Here is a 25668-nt window from a genome sequence, read left to right as displayed (position 1 = left end):
GCTCGTTAGATCCAACCCGAAAGAAAAGAAGAGTGGCGTTAGCCGTTGGAAGGGAAGGCCACACGGGAACATTCTTGGGATTTTTTTTTGGCGGGTTGAAAAAAAAGCTGTGTCCACACTGTGACGGATTCGTTGCATCCAGACGGGAACGGATAACTGAGTGACAACGATGTAATACACAAGGCACACCTACGTGTGGCGCTGTCAACTGACACGCGGACGGAACTACGTGACACAGCAAACTATAGAAGAAGACAGAACGCATGCGCATATGTCAGTCGTCCTCCACTTTCCAAGGCTCGTCTAGACTTATGAGAAAGTCATTTTGGGAGGATATCACAAGAAAATACCAGGAGAATGTCAACTGGGGTGAGTCATAACACTCTAAATATATTGTCATCAAAGCTCACATCTGGTCACGTGATGGCTACGGGTCGCTGACATCATCGTTTTTTTAAAAAGAAGCTTATTGCTCGTCTATATGGAATCGATGAGCCGGCGTTTTCAGATTTTCCCATTCTGAAAGCCGTTTTCAAAAAATACCGTTTCAGGGCACCCAGAACGCCATTTCCGTGTGGATAAAAGGCTGAAAGGATAAAATACGTTGCCGTTTTGACCTGAAAACATTTCCGTGTGGACAGCTGCTAAGTGCTATATTTTATTTTATACTCTCATCTAACAAAGCTGCTAAAATGTGTCTTGACTATAATTACAACAATGCTTCCATTCATGTGCAAATCTTTCTTCCGATGACAAACACAATAAATAAAATGGGTGCATTTTGTTGGCTACTCTGGTAGAATCCAGATTAATACTGTCATGCTTTTGTTTTGAGGCTTACTTTGTACTGAACAGGAAGTGCATGTTTTAATGATGTGTTACCAGTGTGGGGAGTAACAGCGTGACTAACACTGTTATCGTTGTCCCGTAAAGGATAATCAAATTAATTACTGTTTCAAATGTTACCACGTTGATACCGTTACTGAGAGTGAAATGTGGTGCGTTATTAAAATTCAGTTACCATTGTTCACTACTACTACACAGGAAGCTAAATAGCTAGCCAATAGGAAAACACTGTCCCCTAGCATTTTGGTAGAGAACTTCATATTTTTATAGTAATTTGCCCAACACTGTGTGTAACTAGACGAGTTGTTGTTTCATGCTGCTTAGCGATAAGGATGATGTTAACAATTTAACAACTCCTATAACACGTCGACCTATGCAGAACGATTTTTCAGACGTTGACAAAAGTGTATGTTGATGAGTTGTTCAGACATAGACGGGTTGTCGATATGAGTGGATTCCTCTGTATATAGTCTATATGTGGTATACTGTATATACCACTTTGCCTCGTCAGTTCAAGGGTGAAACTAGAGATGCTCGATATTGGCTTTATTTCCAGATAGCCGACAAGCCGATATCATCCAGCACTTAGTGATACTGATATTGGCAGAAGCTCTTCCCTCAAACTAATATCGTGTAATGAACACATTATGCTTCTTTTACTGTGATGCCGCTGGATGCATTTCACTAATGAACAGTTTGTGCAAAAAAAGACAAATACAAGTGCAATACATGCACTGTACTTGTATGTACTTGTATGTACTGTACTGTATGCACTATGCAATACAAGTTTCGGAAAAAGCGCCATATTTATTTTAAACATTTTGTCTCAACACAATAGTCATTAAAAAAAACTGTGACCAATACGGTGGCCTCGTGGTTAGCATGTTGGCCACACAGTCAGGAGATCAGGAAGATCTGGGTTTGAATCTCAGTTGGGCCTCTAACTGCATGTTCTCCCCGTGGGTTTTCTCTGGGTACTCCGGTTTCCATGCATGTTAGGTTAATTGGCGACTAGAAATTGTCCATACGTATGAATGTGAACGTATGTCTAGATGTGCCCTACGATTGACTGGCAACCAGTCCAGGGTGTACCCCGCCTCTCGCCCGAAGTCGCTTGGGATAGGCTCCAGCATACCCGCGACCCCAGTGAGGATAAGCAGCATAGAAGATGGATGGATGGATGCTGCATTTGATTCAAGAGTGATTATTCCTCAGACGTGCTATTAAATTAGAGGACGTCTTACTCCCACCCTCACATAACCAGTGCTTCAAAGTCATTGCAGATTGCATGCTTACATCCATCCATCTTCTATGCCGCTTATCCTCACTAGGATCGTGGGTATACTGGAGCATTCGGGATACATCCTGGACTGGTCGCCAGTCAATGGCAGGGCACATATAGACTAACAACCATTCACTCTCACATTCATACCTATGGACAGTTTAGAGTTGCCAATTAATTAATTAATGTGGGAGGAAACCGGAGTATCGAGAGAAAAGCGACGCACGCATGGGGAGAACATGCAAACGCCTGGATGCTTACAATCCAAAGGAAATAATTTCCACATCGCACATATACTGAGCTAGCAAGCTTTGTTGCTCTGTGGAGCACGTCGCAGTTTGATGAGGTGTCACACGTATTCAGATACAGTATTAATATTAGCAGAAAAACTGATACCAATATGATGATTTATCTCATTTTTAGGCCAATGTTTTTTGCCAATACTGTCCTAATAATTACAATGTTACATCTAAATTATCGCTGCTTCGTGGCTGACTACGGCCAATTATTAGTCCAAAAATATGCATATTTAAGCAAATTGTAGATCATTTTTGCCCAAATTAAGCATAAAAATGGCTAAATGCACAAAAATACAAATATAGTATAAGCCATTAAGACCACAACTTGTGAACATTAGTCACTGGGTGTCAATAATTGTTCAGCGAGACCACTACCGAAGCACCAGACATATACAAAAGGCTTTTACTGCAGGTTTAAATTAGAAAAGAGGTACAATAATAATAATCATCATAATACTGTTATGACCAGAGACCACAACAAGCTAAAACTCAACTCTGAACACCCGACGTCACTTCCTGTCAGCCATCGATTTTTCTCCCCTACAAGGTAAACTGTCTTAAATGGCTTATTTTCTTTGATTATATCGACCATATTGGGTGATATTAATGTAAGGGTGACTATATGGGTGTTATTTCATGTCTAGATGGCTCTAACAATGTTTAAAAACATTTAGAAGATTGAAAACAGGTTTTTCTGTGCCCTAACTATGAAAATATTCCATTTATAAAGAAGGAATCCTACTTCGCAGAAATTGACTTATCGCAGTCTAGTCTGGAACCAATTAACAGTGATAAACGAGGGATTACGGTATACCAGTCATGTTCTACAGTGGTGACGGTGCCCATCTTGTACACAAAAGTGTATGTAAACACTAGCCTGACATAGCCTTCCACCTGTACAGTAAAAATGGCTGAACAGTACTCGACCATGGAAATTGTCTTTATGGGAGCCCATTCTGTTGCCAAGGCAACTAGTGCACAAAATGCTTTTAAAGCAATTTCCAGTCTAATAATAACTAATGGCAATAAATGAACACTCTCCACAAAGAGACATTGTGCTTTCTCTGAAGAGAAGGGTGGCAGGCTTGAGTCGCATTCTGACTTGTGCAATGCTATGTTTTCCATCATGGCAAATATTTGTGCTCGGCTGTGTCTGGCTGCGGTCTCTTTGTTACCGAACCGTGCTGTTTCACCTTCTCTGGGTCCAAGAGCCACATTTTCTCTGAACAATTCAATCATTTAATTGATGTGCAGCTTTCTTAATGGGGCCTGTTAACCATAGAGACACCAATACCAAATATTTCAAAATACACTGCTGTGGACGTGGTTTTGTTTAAGAAGGTGTATCCATTGCAAGTACTAATTTGAAATCTAGAGATTAAAAAAAACAGATGCTGCTTAATTACCCTGTAACATCTCCCTCGTGGCCCAAACAAACATCCATCTCCTTCTATTTGTCAAGTAACTAATAGAAATATGCTCAGCATATTGTTATGTTTGCGCAGTATGGCTTTGGCATGTCGAGGCAAAGATTGACAAGGATGGGGAGAGGGGGAGGATCTGTTGAGGATGCAATAACAATGACGCCCTGGGTTTAAAAAAAAAAAAGCTGGTGCATGGACATTAAACCACACTAAAATGACAATGTCTCCGCAATCTTTTCTGTCGACGAAATCAAGGGAGATTTTGACACTTACCATTTCGGGATTAAGCCGTGCTAAAATGGCGAAGGTGGACAGTCTGTCACACATGCATTTGCTTCTGAATGAATCGACGAGCACGGCTTTGCAGACCCGAGCAGACCAGGATCCCAGCAGAGAGGAGCTACAAATAGACACACAATGCACACACAAAAAAGGAGGCGATGCGGTAAACGTGGAGACGGCAAAAGGCAAAGAAAGCAGTTCAAAACCCACAGCTGTATACCGGCTACCATATCCACCTTATCTCAGCTATTTGCACGCCAAGGAGCAGCGGAAGACGTGAAGGCGGTGATGGGAAGGCTGCGAGGCGGCGTGCTAGAGCTCTCTGCGTGGACACATTTTCACTTAAACATTGCCCTCTTTCTAATAATACGATCAACAATATTTATATTCCTGACGACAAGAGCAACTAAGAAAGCGAACACAAATAGCAGTATCTCTTCTTTTTAATAATATCTTTGTCTTTTTTTAAATAAAGTCAATCGGAATAATTTCCGTTTGATAATAATGCAATATTATGACTTGCCGTAATGAACCTCTATTTCAAGTTGGCAATTCTTATTATTTAATAAGGCATTATAGCTATAATCTATTATACATATGTTTATAGTTAGTGCCAGTTTTATCCATGTTTGTGTTAGTTTTACTCCTTTACTTACTATTTACTCATTATTTTACTATTTAATGAAAGTATTATGTACTTAATCACTGTGCTTAAATTATTACCCTGACAAGCTGACCGAATATTTATTGCCTGTCAACTTTCCACCCTTATTCATCATTCCTTCATTCATTTTCTATACCACTTGATGAGGGTCACAGGTGAGCTGGAGCCCATCCCAGCTGACTTTGGGCTAGAGGCGTGGTACAACCTGGACTCCAGACGATCACAGGGCACACAGACAAACAACCATTCACGCCTTTGGACAGTTAAAGTCTCCAATTATCCTAACATGCATGTTTTTGGTCGTGATGTGCGGATCGATATCGAAATATTGATACTTCCGATACCAGCTCTTCATGCTCTAAAATCGATTCTCAAATCAAAATGTCGATATTTAAGTCATTTGAGGTCATGTTTGTCTGGAACGTTTGTCCGTTGAAAGGGTGACCAATCGTAAACGGAGCCATGTGTGAATTCTGAATAAAGTTTTCATTCTTATAGTAGTTCTTACAAATTACTCATTTATTTGACTTATTTTCATTTTTTATTGTTTAAAATACCATTTTAACATGTTTTCCTCTGTTTTTTCTGTTGTATATTAGCTTGGCTATATGAACAAACTCTCAGTAATTGCTGTAAAACGGAGAAGGGGTAGAATTAAATAACCGTTACGTCTTCATGCACATTTTCAGACATGTTGTGCAAGTGTTAACATGTGATATTTCGATAATAAGCATGTTCGAAATAAACCAAACCAGGCGGATGGAGTATATACTAAGGAAATGACAACTGTGTGTTGAAATGGTTATGTCAACCCTCAAAGTAGATTTGCTAGGTATATGCCAGGCCACTAAACAAGATGTAATACAAGTCACACCCCAATTAAAAGGTTTAGCATGAATTTAAATTTAACATGGTTGTAATTTGTTGTGTTTACACAATACACAAATAACTAAAACAGAAATAATTGAGTTAAATGAAGCATATTCCCAATAAATTAGATGAGATTAGATAGAACTTTACCAGAACTACACTTTATTAATCCCCTGGCCGTGTGCCTTCGGTGAAATTAAGGTTCCAATAGCAGCAACACTGTATGCAGTATACAAGACAGTAGTGGCAATAGCGGCACAGCACACAGGTAAACAGGTATAAATAAAATGGAATAACAAAATATGCTACGAAATACAATTGAAAAAATAATACAGTGATAGTATGGCAATGGACACGGGACACAATGAAGGGGCAGACTACTTGATGGAGGAGAACTGTACCAGACAACTTTATGTCAAGCTCGGACCATAACATTGCGGCATTGTTTGAGTTTGGACAAGCAATGATTGCTGAAGATTCTGACCTGCAGACCGCATTTACTGTATATACGTTCCATAGAACATGTGAATGTCAACTTGAGTAACAGCCAACTATTCGTAGCAAGGAGTAAACAGATACATGTTTAAGACTTTTACCATGTATGTCAAGGCATGTCTGATCAACTTGAGAGCCGTACTTTTACTCAGATTCTTTGTGAAGCTTTCTCCTGGTACAGTGAAATGATCAAAAAGTGAAATTATCATACATTGTCCAGATGTTACAAATGCACACACACACATATATATACATATATATATATATATTATACATATATATATACACACACACACATATACAGTATATATAGTCGTCCCCCGTTTATAGTGGTTAATTGGTTACAGACCTGCCCACGATAAATGAATTTCTGCGATATAGGATTCAAGGTTTCTAAATTCATTTTTTTAACATTATTATAACCCTGTAGACTTGAAATAACACACCTATAGTCATCTTTACACTCACATTGTTTACAACACTTATGCTCAAGATGGCCGCTAGCTAGGAAGCTAACCCGTTCGCCTCAAATTTATTTATTCTAAACTTAACCAACAACGTACCACTTCCACACGGAATGGGAGGAGAACTTTTTTTCACTCAATCATGTCGGACATGCCATGGCTGACTTCATGACTTCAGTGTTAAGGTAATATAATGTAAGGTAGTGTGTCATTATATGTGTCATTACTGCCACCTAGTGAGCACAATACTACATATCACTTGTATTTCAATATGTTTTTACTAATAGACCATAGCCTACCACAAATAGCAATCATTTATTCATTTTTGAAAAAGTGCGATATAGCAAGGGAGTGATAATGGAACCACGATGTTGCGAAGGACAACCATATATGCATTGTCAGTGACCTTTAGTGTCCAGTTTCAGTGCCGCTTCCCAATCTTTCATCTTCTTCCTCATGCTTCTGGAGTGATGCCTGTCCTTGAACAGACCTCTCTGCATGCTGATGACAGCGTGAAGAGGTTGGCTGGCATCATCTATGATGACCAGCAGTTTGTCCAGAGATTTTCTCTCTGGAACATTCATCATGCCAGTCACAGAACTAGACCTCCTTATCAGTCAGGCCAGCTTGAAGGAGTCCTTCTTCCAGGTGCTGCCTCCCCAGCACACAACAGAATAGATGAGCACACTGCCAACAACAGACTGGTAGAACATCTGCAGGACTTTCCTACAGTATAATAAAAGGGCCACAACCTCCTCAGTAATTACAGTCTGTGCTGGCCCCTTCTGTACAGATGGTCTGTGTTTTTTGACCAGTCCATTTTATTTTACAGCCACAGCCCGAGATACTTGTAGTTGCTACCTCTACCTCGCTACCTTCGATCACTGCTGATCGCAGACTTGTTTGGACTTTCCAAACTCTATAATCAGATTCTTTGTGTTTGTGGTGTTGAGTTGCAGGTGATTGGTGTGGCTCCTGATGACAAAATCCTTCACACGACTCCTGTACTCCTCCTCTCAGTCGTCTCCGATGCAACCTAGCTGCAAACTTCTGAATGTGACACAGCTCAGAGTTGTGGCAGAAGTTTGAGGTGTACAGGGAGGGAGGGGGGCAGCACAGTGCCTAAAGGAGCTGCTGTGCTGCTGTCCACCGTGTCAGACGTGACGTCAGCTTTACATACTGCAGTCTGTCTGTGAGGTAGCTGGAGGTCCAGGACACCAGGCAGTGGTCCACTCATCTGTGTCAGGTCCTGGAGCATCAGGGGCTGAAGGTACTTGAGAAGTCCAAAAACAGCCACTTTCCTGGTCCAGGTGTGGGTGGGCCCGGTGCAGGAGGTAGAGGATAGCATCTTCCACCCCAACATTGAATGTAGGGGGTCCTGGGCATGTTGTACTTGGGGCATGAGGAGGAGCCGCTCCAGAGTCTTCATCAAATGAAACGGGAGTACCACTGGTTGGAAGTCATTCAGTTTGTTTGTTTTTTTTGGAATGGGATCAATGAATGATGTCTTCCAGTGAGTGAGAACTCTCCCAAGATGTAGGCTCATCTGCCGTTGTTTACTTTCAAGATGTTATTAATCTTCTTTAGGACATCTTTGTTGAGGGCAACAATTTTATTTGTCAAATGCTCAGAGAGCCCTTTACCATGAGGTGCCATGTTGAACATCCAGTGGCCAGTATGAGAGAAACTGAACAGCTCTAATCAATGATACACACATTTGTATGGTCCAGTCAAGCAGGTAAAACATGAACTTGATGAATAGGACAGGTGTCTTTGCATGTTTGAACGTGCACAGGTACCTCGAGTGGAGTAGCTACTGTGTAGCTATTTAGACAATAATGGCTGTGTGTTGAGTAATTTTCAGAGGACAGTAAATCTATACCGCTTTCCAAACTATACACTCATACAGCAGATTTCAGGATCATTGCTTCTAACAATAAGTACAAGTTATTTGGATGTGTGACCACTTTGTCAAGGTCTGGAAGAAGACCCATACTGTCATACTGAAAAGAACTTGGTTATGATGTTCAGTAACCGTCAAGCTAGACATTGGCAGTGTCACTATCCACAGGAAGGCAAGTTTGGACTGAGAGGCTGCCGAACTAGAAAGAAACCTGTGCTCAAAAATCAACATGGAAATGTTCAGCTTCCCACATAGACAACCAAGATGCTTTTTGGACAAACATTTTATGGTCAGACAAGACAAAGATTCAGTTATTGTTTGGGACATTCTGGAACCTTCTGTATCAATCGTTATTGATACAGGATTATAAGATTTATTAGAACTATAAGATCATCAACTACAAGATTTAGGTGACTGTATATATCTATTTGATCCTATATTTATAATTCTGATCCTTTATATATTAGAAAAAATCCAAAACAAATTCCATTTTACATCAGAATTATTTTTAACACATTATTGAAGATATACGTTGTATTACCCTTCCATGCTGGAAAATCTTCTAACCAGAACTACAAACATACAAGAGGCGCAGCAAAAAAGTTTGGACGATCGGTGTTAACCTTCAACCAGGTGGTATTCAGGAAGAGTAAGCCTGCTGGTTATCCCCCTCTACAGACCCAGGCCAGCTTTAAATGCCGGTCCTCGAACCAAATGTCAGATAATTTATACTGTCTGAGAACAACATATCCAAGCAAATAAACCTGATAAGTTCAGCAGCTAGTATGTAAATCAGTGCCAAAACATGAATATATCAACATCAATCGCCGAACTACGAACAGGAATTATTGCACCAAATATCTCTCGCAACCTTAAACAGATTACACACCAAACATGTACAATGTGTTTTTGGATTTCGGTGGGATGTCTGAGTACTCAGTGAGAACCTACAAAAGGGAAAACATGCAAACTCCCAAAACAAGCCTCAAACCCCCATCCCAGCCAGAACATACTTCCTGCAAGGCAGATGTGCTAACAGCATGTAGCACTGTGTTACACTATCAATAATTAATTCATTTATTCATTCATTTTCTATGCCGCTTAATCCTCTTCTGTTGGGGTTACAGCGATGTGCTGTCGCCTATCCCAGCTGACTGGGTACGAGGTACACCCTGGATTGGTCAGCAGTTAATCGCAGGGCACACATAGGCAAACCACCATTCACACTAACATTCATATCTATGGATAATTTAGGGTCCCCAATTAACCTAACGTGCATGTTTTTGGACATGTGGGAGGAAATCGGAGAAAACCCACGCACAGAGAGAACATGCTCCACAGAGAGATGCCCAACGGAGATTGGGACAGATCTCCTGACTGCATGGCCAACGTGCTAACAACTTGGCCACTATGCAGCTATCAATAATTCAATATATTGTTAATATTTTATGTAATACAACTGTATTACACTTCAGTTATTTGGGATAACTGGATTATTCATACAAAAATGTTAAGTCATTTACAATTACAGGATTTTCAGTTTTAACATTAAGCATTAATGACCCAAGTTGATTTCCAATTTGAGGTGTTTATTTTCATGGTGAACCAAAGTCATCTACTAATTGATTCTGCGAATGAAAAACATTTCAGCCCTGGTAAAAGTGTTCTTGTTTTTCTAAGCAATACAGATAATGAATACATAGATGGTGACCTGACACTGGAGACCTCATAGCAGGCTACGAACAACTATCACAAAGCTTGCCACATAAAATGCAAGCCAAAGCTTTGTTTAGTCAGTATGTCCACAAAACATCAATCCAAAAGTATTTTAAGAATTTGGTGATTGAAATCATTTTGACATATTTTTTTAGGGCTGTGTGTTAAGACACACTTGGCCTCCAGTCAATAAAAATAAAAATGAGACTCGGCTCGCTCAAATCTATACAGTGCCAAAACACAAGAGGAAAATATCAGAAAATGTGGGAACAGAGAGCAATAAATGCAAGGACATTACATTTTGTAACCTCGAGTGATGAAAACAGTCCAAATTATATAACTCTCTGACCCCAGTTGCTATTATAACTGTCTCGACAGTCCATAGTGATGCTCAGTAATACTCCTGGCTGCAGCAATTTGGCCTGGCAAGATTTTGTTTTAGTGGTATTTCTTGGATCATTCCTTACCCACTGTGGCTGAGTCTGAAAGGGAGGATTTTAACACATATGTCAATATCGATCAATGTTACTATGTTTTATTATTATTATTATTATTTTTTTATTTTTTTTGACACATTAATCTCATTTGAGGTGCTGTTTCTGGTGGCGTTTTCACCTCTAATATTGTGATTTGGGGGGCAAGCCATTTATTTAGGGGGGTGTTGGCCCCCCCCCCGCCTCAGTGTAGAGCCGGCCCCTTTTGAGATGCTCGATATTGACTTTCTAACCAATAGCCGATATACCGATATTAGCTAGCACTTGATTACCCATACTGATATCAACCAATACCAGTACTGGCAGCAGCTCTTCCCTCAAACCAGTGTCATGTAATGAAGGAACATATTATGCTGCATTTCACACATAAACAAATACTGCAATATGCAGTACAAGTTATATGTGCCATATTTATTTGAAATATTTTTTCCCAACAAAAGAGTTATTTAAAAAATCATGACCAATCATCAAATAAAATAACATGTCCTCCTACTGTCAACAAGTAAGACAGTTTAGACCTAATACACTCATAAATGAGAATCCAATTCAATGATTCTGCCAACAATACAATTTGGAAAGCTGCACATATGTGGCGCACACACACTTGGATAAGAACAAAGTTAAGTGCAGAGTATTCAAATCTGGGCTAATGCAATCAGTGAAATTATACACTGGGCTCAATCAACACGTCCACCGTCGCTTATTATTTTGCTGCACGTATGCTAGCTGTGTGTAACGTCGAGTGTTTCTTCTTGAGGTGTGATATTAGATCATAAGAATTAAAGGAAGACTCCCCATCACTTACTCGTTGATATCATTATCGCGAGGAAAAAACTAAATGAACAGACATTTTATTTTTATCAGCCGATAATATTGATGGCCCAATATTATCAACATGACAATTAAAGCAGTTATCAAATGAGAAGATTTTTGGAATAATCTGAACTCACTGTCCCAACATTGTATATGCGTGTAGTGAAAGTTTGTACTTTGTCATCATGTCAGCACATGACCAAAAAGCACAACATGCTGCTGTGACAGTATTCCTAAAAAGGGTGAGGAAATGTATTAAGTTTGAGTGTATGTTGATCCTATAAATGTTGGTCGTCTCAGTGTGTCTTCTTATTGACATTTACACAGCACATCTAACACAAATCCAATATATTCCAACTCTGTTTCTGTGTATATGTGATTATGTCTCTCTGAGTCTCACAGTTGCCCGCAGACAGTCTCGGTGGATAATTTTTGTGTTAATCCAGCAGCTCTACATTGGTAAATATCCTCTGCCAAAAAGCAGTCACATGGATGAAAAACATTTGCCAATTCAAAGAGCTACAATCTAGAGCTACAAAAAAATATGAGGTCTGTCAGAAAAGTTCCAGGACTGGTGTCATAAAAGATATAGTTCAAATCCAAACGACAAAGTTTCCCGTTTGAAGTAATCCCCCTGGAGTCTAATGCACTTTCTCAGCCTTCTCTGCCACGCCTTCATGCAATCCTGGAGGAATTCTTCCGGGATCCTTTGCAGCTCCGTTGACACGGTCATGTCTTCAAAACGGGTCCCCTTGACGACCGCCTTCAGCTTGTCAAAGAAGACAAAAATCACACGGGGCCAGGTCGGCTGAGTAGGGAGGTTGCTCCATTGCTCCAGCACGGAAAAAAGCAATCAACATCAACAGTCCTGGAACCTTTCTGACACATCTCGTACATAATGGGGCTTTTCAGGTGCGGTGATTGCCATTTATCCTGGAAAGTGTGCTGGGTATTGTTGTGAGATTTTGCATTTGAAAGTTTCTCACATTCTATACAGGGGTAGCACGGTGGCAGTTTCCTCCCACAGTCCAAAACATATCATACATCGCTGATGTGTACAATTATTTTTATGAATAATAAAAGTTGGTATGGTGTTGGCGAAATATATCGAGTGTTCTCTCGGTCAACAATATACCTCATACAATAAGTATAGAGAGATCACACCTGCATTTTTCCTGGGAAATGCTCGTATTTCGCAGTTTTTTCCCCATCGACCTCCTATTTAAAGTTTCACATAAATTTCTAACTTTTTACATTTCTTTACATTTTTTTAACTTTCATGAAAATAAAAAAAAATCCTGTATATAATGGATAATTGTATTATAATACAGTGATTTATAAATGGGTTCAGAGAATGTGCTTTTAGTGTCTACTTGTAAGTTAAGTTTCATTACTGTGTGTGCTAATAAAACAATGAATGAAACGAATCAATACTGCGGGTGACAATGGTGATGGGATCTACACTTGAGCCACAGCAACCTGAGAGAACAATGGTGTAGCGCATTGTCAGCGGGCATGGACAGAGAATTTTTTTTGCGTGGGTGGCTGGGGTACAGTGTGTGTGTATCACTGTGTAATTTCGTGAGATTTTGTTAATGTGTGTGTTAATAAAACAATGAGTGAAACATCAATACTGCAGGTGACAATGGTGACGGTATCCACTTTTGAGCTCTGGCAATCTGCAAGGACAATGGTGCAGCGTCTTGGCCTTGGGCAGTCGAGTCTTTCCTTAATTTTGCAGGAAATGTCCCTTATTTTCAAATGCAAATGTTAACAGGTAGATTCATAGGTTCACTTATTAATTGTACCTGCTGTCCATGATAGAGTGTAATTTTGCAAAGTACACGTATTTCCATTCCCAACCTCACATCAAGCGCCCAGAGATTACTTTTTTTTAACCTTGGTATGCTCACACTATCATTGGGTCTGCTTGCTATTAATGTTGACATTTAAGATGTGACTAAACCACAAAAATAGTAAATGGGGGGCATGGCAACATTAATAGCTAAAGATAATGTTCATCTGGCTTGCTTTTGCATGCTTAATTTTTGCTATAAACTCTATCCCTGCAGTTGGATATGACGGTTGACACCAAACTAATCTCTTTGCAAATGTACGGCGTATGTAGAGATTGTCGATGTCAGAAAAATGAGAGACACTTCTAATTTTCCACACACTGCACCAGTGTTGTAGTGCTGACAGTTGGGTGTTAATACTACATTTCACAAGAGAGGATCTGTCCAACACACTCAGCACTATTCACGAGATACTGGTGGAATAATACTATATAAAGATCTTAAAACCGAAGATGGTTGATGGTGCTTGGATTGTTCATGACGGTTCGACTTCCATTACGTAGAATATTATTTCCGCCCCGGGACAAGTAGAATATTTGTTCAAACACAAGTCTCAGCGATGAATTGGTGTATGTGCGCATGTTTTTGCATGTCAAGGCACGCGAATATAAGTAATGCAATAATGCAGTGAGCATATTTAGATTATACTGACTGAATACACACAACCCTCGACACAAGAAAATATGCTCTAAAAGCATTTACATGACATTACATTTCATAATGAAGTGCACCTTACCTCTCACTTTCATCCCAGGATATACAGGTCTGGTTTGTGGTGCCCTTGTAGAATGAAATGTACAATCAATTAAAAAGGCACTGACAGTGCCGTTGATTAGTTACTTTGAAACACACATTGATTTGTCACTCACGTTGTACAAGTGAGAGAATTCAACTGTAACTGGAGCAGAGAGGGACGCAGGGGTGGGTTTGATGGTGACTGATACAATCTTGGAGTTGAGAACTGTGCTGTTTCTACAGGGACAAAGAAAACAGAATTACTGTGACAAAATCAAGCCAACATTTTACAAGACTCCCTTGCTCTATAAATGATAAATGATGTATGGGGGATATGGTGTCACATAAAGACAATACTACAAAATAGTACATTTATCCAAACACTACACTACACGCTGCCTTGTTTCTTACCAAAACAGCTAATTTTATGAAATTATACATTTCCAATAAAAATACAAATATCAATCGACAAGAAAATGAATTTAATTTCCCGTAGTTACTCAAACATGGTAACCAATAATAGTAACGCTAATGGTAAGGTACCTTCCATGAATGGTGCATCCAAAAAGTACTCATGCCCCGTTTTCATATTCAAGGGTATGAATTAATTTTGCAGATGAAAGTGGAATAATGTATATCGGCAAAGTGAAAAACGTTTAAGAAACGTTTGCAAATGTATTTAAAGCTAGAAATGCATGATCGCAGGCGACCACATAGTATCCCACCAAGCATCCTCAAGCATGTTTATGCTTCATGCAGTGTTTGTGACACTGCATGAAAAGCATGTGTACCATAATAGCTGTTCAGCAAAACAGATTTGCTTTCTTCCTACATACAGAGTGACTGGCCTCAACGCTATTCAACGTTATTTAAGATTCTTCAGTGTTGTCTGCATTGCTAGTTTAGTAGCAATTGTAGTAGTTTTGTCTGTGGTCTGGAATTATTTTGGAATGTAAACTCCAAACTCTAAAAGAGTTACATTTTGCTCTTTGTGTGTAATGCGGCACCATCTAAACAGTAGCCCTGATTACTACCAAATTGGTACCGCTGACCATGGAAACATCTGCACAGTTTGAGGGAAGAGCTGCTGTCTATATCTGTATCGGTTGATATCGGGATGTGCTGGGCAATGTGTGTGACAAAGTGCTGGACAATATCGGTATACGGTAATCCCTCGCCACTTCGTACTTTAAATTTTGCAGCTTCACTCTATCACAGCTTTTCAAAAAAATACTAATTGCCGTTTAGTGGTTGAATTATTAGTCATAAAATATTTGTTGCCTCAAGTATGTTTTTTCAAGTATAAATGTATTGAATATAACAGTTAACAATTTTATAGTGTTTATATTTTTTAATTATTATTTGAATTATGATGTATTATTATTATTATAATACTATTTTAAATATAAAATCTCACAAAGCTAAAAGAGGTAACCACGATACATAGATGATGTATTGCTCAGCTACCGATCAGTAACGGCCGATTTCCGTGGAAAAGCACATGATTGACATATGCCGATTACAAAAAAACGATCGTGGCTTGTACTATTGCAGCCTGCAGAGAACCCTCTGTGCAGTGTAGTGTCCTGCTCTAATATCTTGGGGTAGTGTCCCCTCCCCACGTCCTTACACACTGCGGGGGCATGCGGTGGCAAAACCCAACATTTCTGCAATGTGGAACTTACTGTATATGCCATTTGTAAGAGTGATGGAAAGTTTGCATCCTGCAACACATACCACAAAAAATATCTCGCTGGGGTAGCAAGTTAATAAGCTTTAACGCATTTGAAAAACAAACAAACAAACACTTAACGGAGTATGCCGAGTTTTCGAGGTTCATGGTAGTCAGTCAAACGGCAGCTAACATAGTCAACACTCGCCCGTATGTGTGTGACCATCAGAAGGCTAAGTAAATAACCCTAAAAATAATTGACTTCATCGGACTACATGACCAGCCATTCTTGGCTGCTCTCTCACATGGAGCCCCGCTACTGCTATCTGGAAGGAAATACAGTATTTCACAGACGTAGCCCTGCCAGAGCTTCATCAGACAATGTACTCTCACATTGAAAGTCTCTTTAAAGAAGCCGTCACATCCTCAAGTTTTACGAGTGATACTGTATATGTTCTCTTGAAAAAGTATGTAAAATATGTTTTTGTCTAAACTAAGGGGGATTTATGGTTCGTTTCTTCAGATCAAATATTCAATAGCAGGGGTGCGGCTAAGAATTCTGGACCCCATGAAAAAAAAAAATCACATTGGTATGTATACAGTAGTGGCTTACCACTAATTGTTTTTATTTATTTATATTATTTTGTTTTGCATGTTTATCTTGCTTCTTAATCAAGCAGTAGCAAGTGACAAATTTGATCACTGTCTGTTACTGGGTTTTGCTCGCTTCTCCCTCCCCGTCCATCCCCAGCTTCTCCAACCAGATCTCAGCAAGTGTTTAAGTGTCTGCTGCTGTCTTTGATTGCTGTGCTCTCTCTTGCCTCCCTGTCAAAACATGTATTGTCCGGTGGCATTACAAATAAACAATGACTCCCCTGTTAAACAGCAAATCCGTTCTGCCAAAATAAACATACCCATACTGCATGATTAAGTTGCTGAACAGGACAGTTTAAAAAATCTATGTACTGTATGTTACGTATATGGTAATCCAAGCGTCATAATCCTTTTGTTTCGGTCAACACATTGTTTTTCTACATCTTTATAACATTTTATGGCATTTTATTTTACACCCTTCTGCTTCTTTGGTAGTCATTGTGATTCCTAGTCTTCATAGTATCTATCAATCACAGGGAATGAGACAATCACAAGGAAATTAATTGCTGCTGGAGGTGGTTTTCTGAAGAATTCTGGACAGCCAAAAACGCTCAACGTGCCTTCCTCTGGTTTCTCATATCATCAGTATATGCTTTAAGCACAATTACCCCTCCACCATTGCAAAACACAATCAGTCACTTTAATCTTTCATGGCATCGAGTCTTGCCTCAAACTCATCTCATTTTGCTCGAGGGGCAATCAAATGCAAAAATGAAAGAAGATAAGAAAGAAAGGAAATGGCAGAAGCTGAGGGAGATGAAAGCCATCCAAAGAGTTTGACCGAGAAGTGAGATTTAGGGGTTTGTTTCACTTTCCCAATCCTATATGTTGTTATTCTTACTACCAGCTTGTGATGGGTTTTCTACAACCCCAAAGTGGTTATTCCAAATATGATCTTAACATTGTGTATGCAAATGCAGTGACATAAACTAGAGGCATATGGAGGGGGTGTAACCCTGTCGGTGTTACCCTGTCGCTTTTTCCACCTTGCACATCTTGCTTTTTCAGAGAGGAGCTGCCATCCCTACACATTTAAAAATTGATGTGAAACAAAGCTGAACTGATGAGCTGTACGCTGACAACATTTGTTTCACAGCGTCATAAAAATTCACCACAGAAAAGCTGTTTTCCAGCGAGAACATGTTTGCTGGACGCATGGGTTGCATTTACTGCACACTGCATTCGTTCCAAAATGTCTGACAAAAAATGAAACGTACAAAAACCAAAGCAATTTTTCCCAAAGGAAATAATGCAAATTCATTTAATCCATTCCAGACACCAAAACACTCCCTGGGTACCACTGACGTTAGAACCACCACTATATAAATACATCGACACCGCGGATCTGCCTCCTACCGTAGCATGTCTGCCCGCCTAGGGAGGTACCAAGAAGGTATGTCAGCTCAATGGCCAAGTCCTGGATGCCGTCGTTGAGCCACGTTTCAGAGAGTATATAAACACAACATTCTTTTACAGTCCTTTGGGTGGATCTCAAAAGGCCTACATTGTTATTTTGTTGTCGGAGGAGCCAACATTGGCCAGGATGATCGATGGAAAAGCTGGATTGTACAGGTTAGCCGTTAGCCTAGCCCGGATCCCTCTGCTTTCTCTCACACCACCTGTGGCACTTTCTCTGTGGTTGCAGCGCAGTAGCGGGATCAAGTCTAAGGTGGGCCGCCAGAGGATGCCTAGCTTCTGTAGTGTCATGTCGTCTTTGGGTTTTAAAGTCCATAAAGAGCTGCGGCCAATGTCTAACAGCAACTTCCGAAAGTATATGTGTTTTGTTGAAAGCAAATATAGTACTTAGTATAGAAAAACATGTAAGCACATCGGGAGAGAGAGGGGCCGCTGCGTTCAGTCGCGGCGTCAACATTGATTAGGGTCATTAATTCGCTCCACAAGGTCTGACTCAAACCGAAACGGATGCTAAATGAATAATTTTTTTCCCATAAGCAATAATGTAAATCCAATTAATTTGTTCAAGAAAGCCAAAAATGTTAACACAAAACACGACTTTATAGTTTTACAATTATATTTTGACATACAAGAAAACAATTCAAAATGCATATAAATACATACAAATGATGAATGAAAGGGATACATGAACATTTAAGGTTACTTTTACCTTCAGTGAAGACGTGATTCTTGTGACTGTCCCCAAAGACACGATGTGGCAGCGAGATCAACCACCATAACAGGAAGATTGTGTCCGTGTGGTGTCTCCCTGCCACATTGTGTCTTTGGGAAATTTAAGGTAAAAGTAACCTTAAATGCTTATTTATTCCTTTCATTCATCCTTTATTGTTTCATGCATCTAAAGCTATAAGTATAAAACTATAAAAATGTGTGGTGTGTTAACATTATTGAGAGTCGACCGCTGATTACATCATAAACGTGCAACATAATTACCGGTTCCAGTTGCCATTTTGTCCGTTAGCTAATGGGATGCTAACGAGGAAGGATGTTTTCTGATGAAAAAATACATTAACAATGCAGCAGTTAGACTCACGCAGTGTATTAATAACACGACGAGACGCGCGCCCTAACCAGAGAATGCATGCAAACCGAGCCAAAATTGTGGCATAAATTTCCACCGCACCTCCAAGTGTCGTGTAATTTATTCAAATCATGGATTATGGAGGAGTGGTATATTTTACACAAGATGATTTTTTTTAAATGTGAAGAGATTTATCAAAAACAATGGTCTTACCTCTGGAAATTCAGAAGGTTTCCCAGGTTTCTGTACAGAACTATTCCTGTTACAAATGTTGAGGTGTCATCTGCATCTGAGAGACAGAGGCACAAGAGAGAAACAAGCAAAGAGGTCAAAATCAAAATTCTGAATCTCAATGGTGCAATGTTTGTTTGAGCACGGGCCTGTGTTAGAGGAAAATCCAGGTCAGCCATGCTGTGTCCACTCCTTCAGCCCCCAAGAGCTCTTTAGAATGGAGGTGGCCTACATGACTAGTCAGCTATAAATGGTGTTGCTTTACACAGATTCGCTTGGACATACATTCAGTTCATGTGCTTTCACAAGCTCACTTTCATTCACATTTATACTGATAGGGGAAACAGCGACACTTGCCACGTACAGTGCTGCGGCTCATTCTCATTTCCTGCTGTAAATATTTACATAGATATATTTGGATTTTTGAGGATGGATTTATTTTTGTTTGCTGCTACTATCCACCGTGTTGCTGTGAAACCTCAATTTCCCCACTGCTGTCGGATGTTGAACATTGATTGACTGATATCTGTGTAGGTTTGGCCTTATGTTATTATTCCATCATAGCTTGCAAGCTAAATAATAATAATAATAATAATTATTGGAAGGGAATCTCACCCTACAACAGCTGTCACAAGCTGTCTCAAGTGACTTTTACCATATTATGTTTGTGACTTGAAAGAAGTAGGTCATCGTTGTTGTCATTGACGCTTTATAATACAGTATATACTTATTTTTGGTATAGTTGTATTTAGGGAGAGGTTTTTTCCATGTTTCAAATGTTTCTTGCACAGACGACATCAGCTGTTCACACAGAATTGAAAGACAAATGACAATGTAGTAAAATGCATTGTCTGACCAATAGTTGGCAATGGCAATGTGTCATGGTCTCCTGTTTTCCCCAGGAAACCTACAGTATTTTCCAGTCACCCTCCCATTTAAATAGTTTCCCGTATTTTACCTTCCTTTAAAAAAAAAAAAAAGTAAATCCTCTCGGGTGCTGCAGGTGACAATGGTGACGCGCTGCTACTGACAGGCAGTATAAAAGCCCGGTTATGCCCGAGTCGCTTGTGACATGATTCATTCAAATTGACAGCGCGAGATAGATGGATGAATGTGAAGATGCCAAAAACCATGGTTACAGAAAATAAGATGTCGTTCGACAACAGCACTGTTTGTGCTTTACTCTCATGAAAAATCAACCACTTCGGTCCAGCCCCCAATCCTTCCCAGACAGTCGTAAAGAATGCAAAGTCGGCGACTTATCTGTACAACAAGTTGCTTGTGAATGCCAGAGAGCCACATGACGAGTAAATGTAAAAAGCAGTGAATATGCTATGTAATATAGGAATGTTCATAGTATTTCAATTTCTCCAGAGATAGGCCTATCAGATTCTAAACACCACAAGTGATGATTTTAGGTTTCTTGTACACTTAAAATGTAAAGAGTGCTGAAGCTTGGTTGGGGTGGAGCGATGACTCAAATCCCAATGTACTGCAGGTATGCACCTAAAGACACATTACACACCGGTGCACCTCCTGCTTGTTCCTAGTTCTTGTAAAAATACCCCCTCCATGCCTGGGTTTAGAATTGGACACGTGCAGTAGGACATATTTGTAGTCCAGTAAATGTATGTTCTGCTAGAAAATCATAATAAGCACTACTGTGCTGGTCTGCCATGTGCCTTTGCTGTGATGTAAATGCATTTTTTGCAATTTCTCTGATTACTCACACGTGCAATTTGTACGGTAAATGTGCCACAATAGCAATAACATCAATAGTGAATCAAATTATTTGAGCGTCAACTTCCAATCAAGCTAAAGAGAGTAGATAAAACAGGAATGGCCTCCTCATTCAATAGGAATGTCAAATCTGGCATTCTGACAACGGGAAGGTACAAAAAGGCCTTGGGCAAGAAGAACCCTTTTTCCTGCTGATGTGTCAAAGGTGAAAAACAACTCCCATCTGCTGAGCCATCTGAAAACATCCAGCTCCTCTGCTCAAGCACACTATACGGCAGCTTGAGAGAATGTCGCAGTGTGCCAGGCCGCAGGCAGAGACTATAGCTCCCAGGCAACAGCTGAGCTTTCATGGGCATCAAGGGTGAACCAAGTGAGTAGTGTATGTGTGTGCAAAGCAGATAACGCACTGCATTATGCTTCATATTCATCAAGCTTTTGGCTGGCCTATCTGAAATTCATATAAACCAGATTGTAGCCTGGAGGTAACATAAATCAGTGATTCAAATAATTTCTTCAAAATTTGTGTGGTGTGCTTGAACTGAGTGCACTGTGGACATAATATTAATTCACTTTGTTGCAAAAAACAATATTTAGGCAATATTTGCATAAATTGGGATTTCTATTAGAAGAAGCATGGTAGATGTATTTTAACAGAGAGACTGACAAATCATTACACTAATATAAACCACCACCACCCCCCATCCCCCGCACACACACACACACACACACACACACACACACACACACACACACAAACAAGGTTGTAAATTAATTTGTATTTGACTGAGTGAAATAACTGTTTAATCCCAAGCAAAATCTCACTTAGTAATTGTTGGAAAAACCCTTGTTGGCAAGGACAGGGGTCAGACCTTGTTTTTAGTTGATCACGCACATCTCAAGATGGATTCGGTACTCTGCTTTTTACAGATACACTCCAAATCCTGAAGGTTTTGAGATTGTCAATTGGCAACTTTCACCTTCCTCTACAGATCATCTATGGGATTAAGGTCCAGAGACTGGTTATAGACCATTCCAGGATAATAGTCTTTCTCTTCTCAAGGCGCTGTTTTGGTGCTATGATGCAATGCCAGTTCTAGCTTCAAAAGCGCCCTGACCTTCGCCCTCCTGCCTAGCGGTGAACTCACCCTCCTCACGACTCGGTTTGGTTTCATCCAATAATGAGAGCAATACACAAATATCCTGACTTGATGAGCAAAAATGCACTGAGCACAAATAAATATGAATCTTTGTTTCCCCCCCTCATCCTTGCAGCGCTCCCTAGACAATGTAGTTCTGGGCAACTGCCAATGTGGCCCATAGCTAGAACCACCAATGCCTTGACCTTATGTTTTGAGTCATTATCATGCTGGGAGGCTCATCCTAGACACATCTTCTGGCTGAGATTCTATGGTACATGGCCCGTTCTTTGGGCCCTCATTGCAGAAAAGTTTTCCTGTAGCCCTATCACCGAAACAGACGTGAAACAGACTCAACGCAGAATGTTTCCTCCATAAACCAGCTGGATTGTAAGCAGAACAGCACTTAAGTAGTAATTATTTTGTTTTCGTCATTTTTTCATGATCACAGTTTAAAAATGAATTTTGTACAGCAAGATTCAAGAGATTTGCCATCTTTGATTATGACAAATGACTGATTTGCTTGATTTACATCTAAAACTGGCAGATTTAAGCATAAATCTGTTACTTTTAATAATTATTACTTATAATAAGGAACTGCCGTAGCTTAGATATGAACTCCTCAAAAACTTTTTCAGCTATTACTTCCCTTTAATAATACCAATTGGTATGTTTTATGTTATTGGAAAGCCTGAATAGCCACCTTTACAATAAGGTACAACTCATAAGGATCATGTCTTGATTAAATGTGTGGGTAGCTTAACTAAAACTGTTGCCAAAATTTCCTGCAAATTCTCCTGTTGGTATTGACTCTTCATTGCTGCCAGGTGTGTGCCAGTCACAAGTGTATGATTGACACTGGATTAGCAGCTAGTTGTGTGCATAGGTTGTGCCACTTTGCTGAGGGCTCCGAGCATCAACATGACATGGCCAGGAGGCATCCTAACCAGATGCACAAGGTCCATCTGGCTCCTCTTAATGCAGCAGAGCAGCAGCTCTGACATGCTGAGGAAGAAACTCATTTTGTCTGCTCGTATCCTTGATCTTGATCTTGTTTTTTCGGTCACTATCCACAGACCGTAGGTGACAACAGACTGATGCAGAGTCTGCATCCCAACGCCACACTGATCCGCCTGTCAATCTCCCACTCCATTCTTTACTCAATCGTGAAAAAGACCCCAAAATACCTGAACTCCTCCACTTGTGGTACTATCACATCCCTGGCTCGGAGACGGCACTCTATGCTTTTCGGGTCCATGGACTCAGTTTTGAAGGTACTGATTGTCATCTCAGCCGCTTCACACTTGGCTGTGAACCACTCCAGTGAGAGATGAAGATCACTACCTGATGAAGTCAAGCTAAAGGCTGAAATATCCTGTGCCACCGCGCCAGTGGAAGTGAAGCTGTCTGGCTGTGCCCGCTCCAAACCCTCCATAATCTGAAAAAGCAGAGACCCAATACCAAGGCTACCAAACCGGACACCCTCAACTCTGTGGCTGTACCCACAATCTAATATAAAAGTTATGAACACAATCGGTGAACCTTCTTAGGGCTCTTCTTAAAGAGGGAGACCACTGCTACAGTCTGCCAATCAGAGGCACTGTCCCGAATGTCCACACAATGTTGCACAGACACATCAATCAAGACAGCCTCACAACGTCCAGAGCCTTGAGTAACCCCGGGCAGTTCTCATCCACCCCGGGGACTCTGCCACCAAGAAGTTCTTTAACCACCTCAGTGACCTCAGACCCAGATAAACGAGAGCCCACATTCGAAGTCCCATGGTTATACAGTACTTCATCACTAGAAAGTATATCAGTTGGATTGAGAAGGTCTTTGAAGTATTGCCCACACTGACCCACAGCACCCAATCTCCATTATACAGTGTTGATGGTTCAGAAATGGAAGGAATAAAAGGAAACCCATGAACTGCCTCTTCATAAAAATCATTGGGAATGACAGTGGGATAATGAGCGAGAGACACAATGAGGGCTAAACCAGGGTTTGTGTCAACAATGTCATCTTCAGCAGTAGTGGCATGTTATTCGCAGTATGCCTGAACCACCTTGCGTGGGACTGTTTTTGAATTGTTACCATTACTCGAGTGCAAACTTTCTAATCCTCTCACCTTCTTTTTGTGAGGTAGGGTCATATTCTGCCGCAGCAGCATCTACATTTTGCCTGCCAGTTATATACCAAAGTTGAAAGGAGTAGGTGGAAAGGCTTTACAACCACGTGTAATTGGGTGCATCGCATTTTGCATAATGTGAAAACAGATGTCATTACTACCTTGAAATCCGTTCCATTAAAGTCATTGTAAGACCATTTCTCAATAATTGCCCAGTTGAAGGCTAACAATTCTTACTTGTTCTTTTTACTGCGCTTAACTTATGGGTGTATTTCATTTTCATGAAATCCCCTTGAAACGTCTCATTAACATTCACATAAGCTTGCTTATACTTAACATGATATGGAATTATGATTCATAGTTACATCAATGACAATACCCGCAATTACTAAATGTAGGTATAAGTGAAAGTGAAGGAAGTGTGGAGATCTTTTCCATGGCAGTGGTATTATTCACTGTTGTCCAACACAAAACAAGTATTTCCCAACAGCCTTTATTTAAATATAAAATATTTGTTGAAAACGCAAACACAATATAGTTACTTCAAAACAAGTGCATGTGTCCGTGCGTGTGAGAGAGGCGGCCCGTACTTGCCGCCAGGTTGATGTCTTTGCTGTTCTCTCTCTGCATGTTGCTGCAGGGCCTGGAGTTGAGGTAGGGATTAATCAGGCGAAGTCCCTACACCTGGGCCCAGTGTAGCCTGAATGAGTTAAAGCTGAGGCAATGGTTACTCCCATTGCAGACTTAGACTTACTGTTACTGGGCTCCCCTGGCCCTCCGGTTTTGCGTGTCTACCTGTTTGCGGGGGGGGGGGGGTATTGTAATAGTGTGGTGTGAAAATCACTGGAGCAATTATCTCAGGAGCACACCCGATACTGCAGGTGAGTTGTCCTCTTGTTTGGTTGCTTTACTAAAGTGCTTAAATACCCAATGCCAAAGCACCTAAAAAAAGAGCAAACTACGAAAGGGGCATCCTTCTCTGACACACAGGCAGTGACGTGCACTTGCCATGATCAAAAATGAAGAAACGAATAAAGATAACATGAAAAAATAATATTCGTCCTTTGAGCTGTATTATACATGTATTTTCTCTATGATTCCAATTGTTTTCAACATGTTCTTAAGTAGAAATAGCTGAATTTGTACAATTCCAGGTTAGATACAGGACAGATGTTCGTCTTGTTACTCTCTCAATGAGCAACCTATATTAACATAAAAAAACTCCAAAGAGTCAGTGCCTTGCCAGCCATGAACCTCACCGCACGTCACTGAATGCAGGAGTCATCTCAGTCTGAAAAGTTGAGCTTCAAATTTTTTAATTACCTTCTGAATGGACGGCACAGGTGACTAACATGCTGAAGTCCCTTTCAGAAGTCCAATGGTGTCCTTGACTTACTTAGTCAAACATGGCATTAAGCTCAACGATTAAGTGCAAGAGTCCAATACATCCACATCAGACATGGCACA

The 25668-nt window shown here is 40.3% G+C and overlaps 1 protein-coding gene across 7 annotated transcripts in view; it reads right to left on the bottom strand.

Annotated features, from left to right (window-relative positions):
* The window catches only part of adgrb1a (adhesion G protein-coupled receptor B1a), a 139376-nt gene that overhangs the window by 45959 nt on the left and 67749 nt on the right, over nucleotides 1–25668 (bottom strand). For all 7 annotated transcript variants that reach the window (XR_008572128.1, XM_054783178.1, XM_054783180.1 and 4 more), the window contains 4 exons: nucleotides 19180–19255; nucleotides 14278–14380; nucleotides 14145–14188; nucleotides 4125–4251 (listed from right to left, as the gene is read on the bottom strand). Coding sequence is in view for 6 of the 7 variants with exons in the window: in XM_054783178.1 (XP_054639153.1) it covers nucleotides 4125–4251; nucleotides 14145–14188; nucleotides 14278–14380; nucleotides 19180–19255 (350 nt within the window). In the remaining variant the exon portion in view is untranslated. The remainder of the gene's footprint in view (nucleotides 1–4124; nucleotides 4252–14144; nucleotides 14189–14277; nucleotides 14381–19179; nucleotides 19256–25668) is intronic.

Source organism: Dunckerocampus dactyliophorus, chromosome 7 (assembly GCF_027744805.1).
Source record: "Dunckerocampus dactyliophorus isolate RoL2022-P2 chromosome 7, RoL_Ddac_1.1, whole genome shotgun sequence".
Classification (NCBI taxonomy): domain Eukaryota; kingdom Metazoa; phylum Chordata; class Actinopteri; order Syngnathiformes; family Syngnathidae; genus Dunckerocampus; species Dunckerocampus dactyliophorus.
Note: the sequence above shows the minus strand (reverse complement) of the source record. Positions and strands in the feature narration are given on the sequence as shown.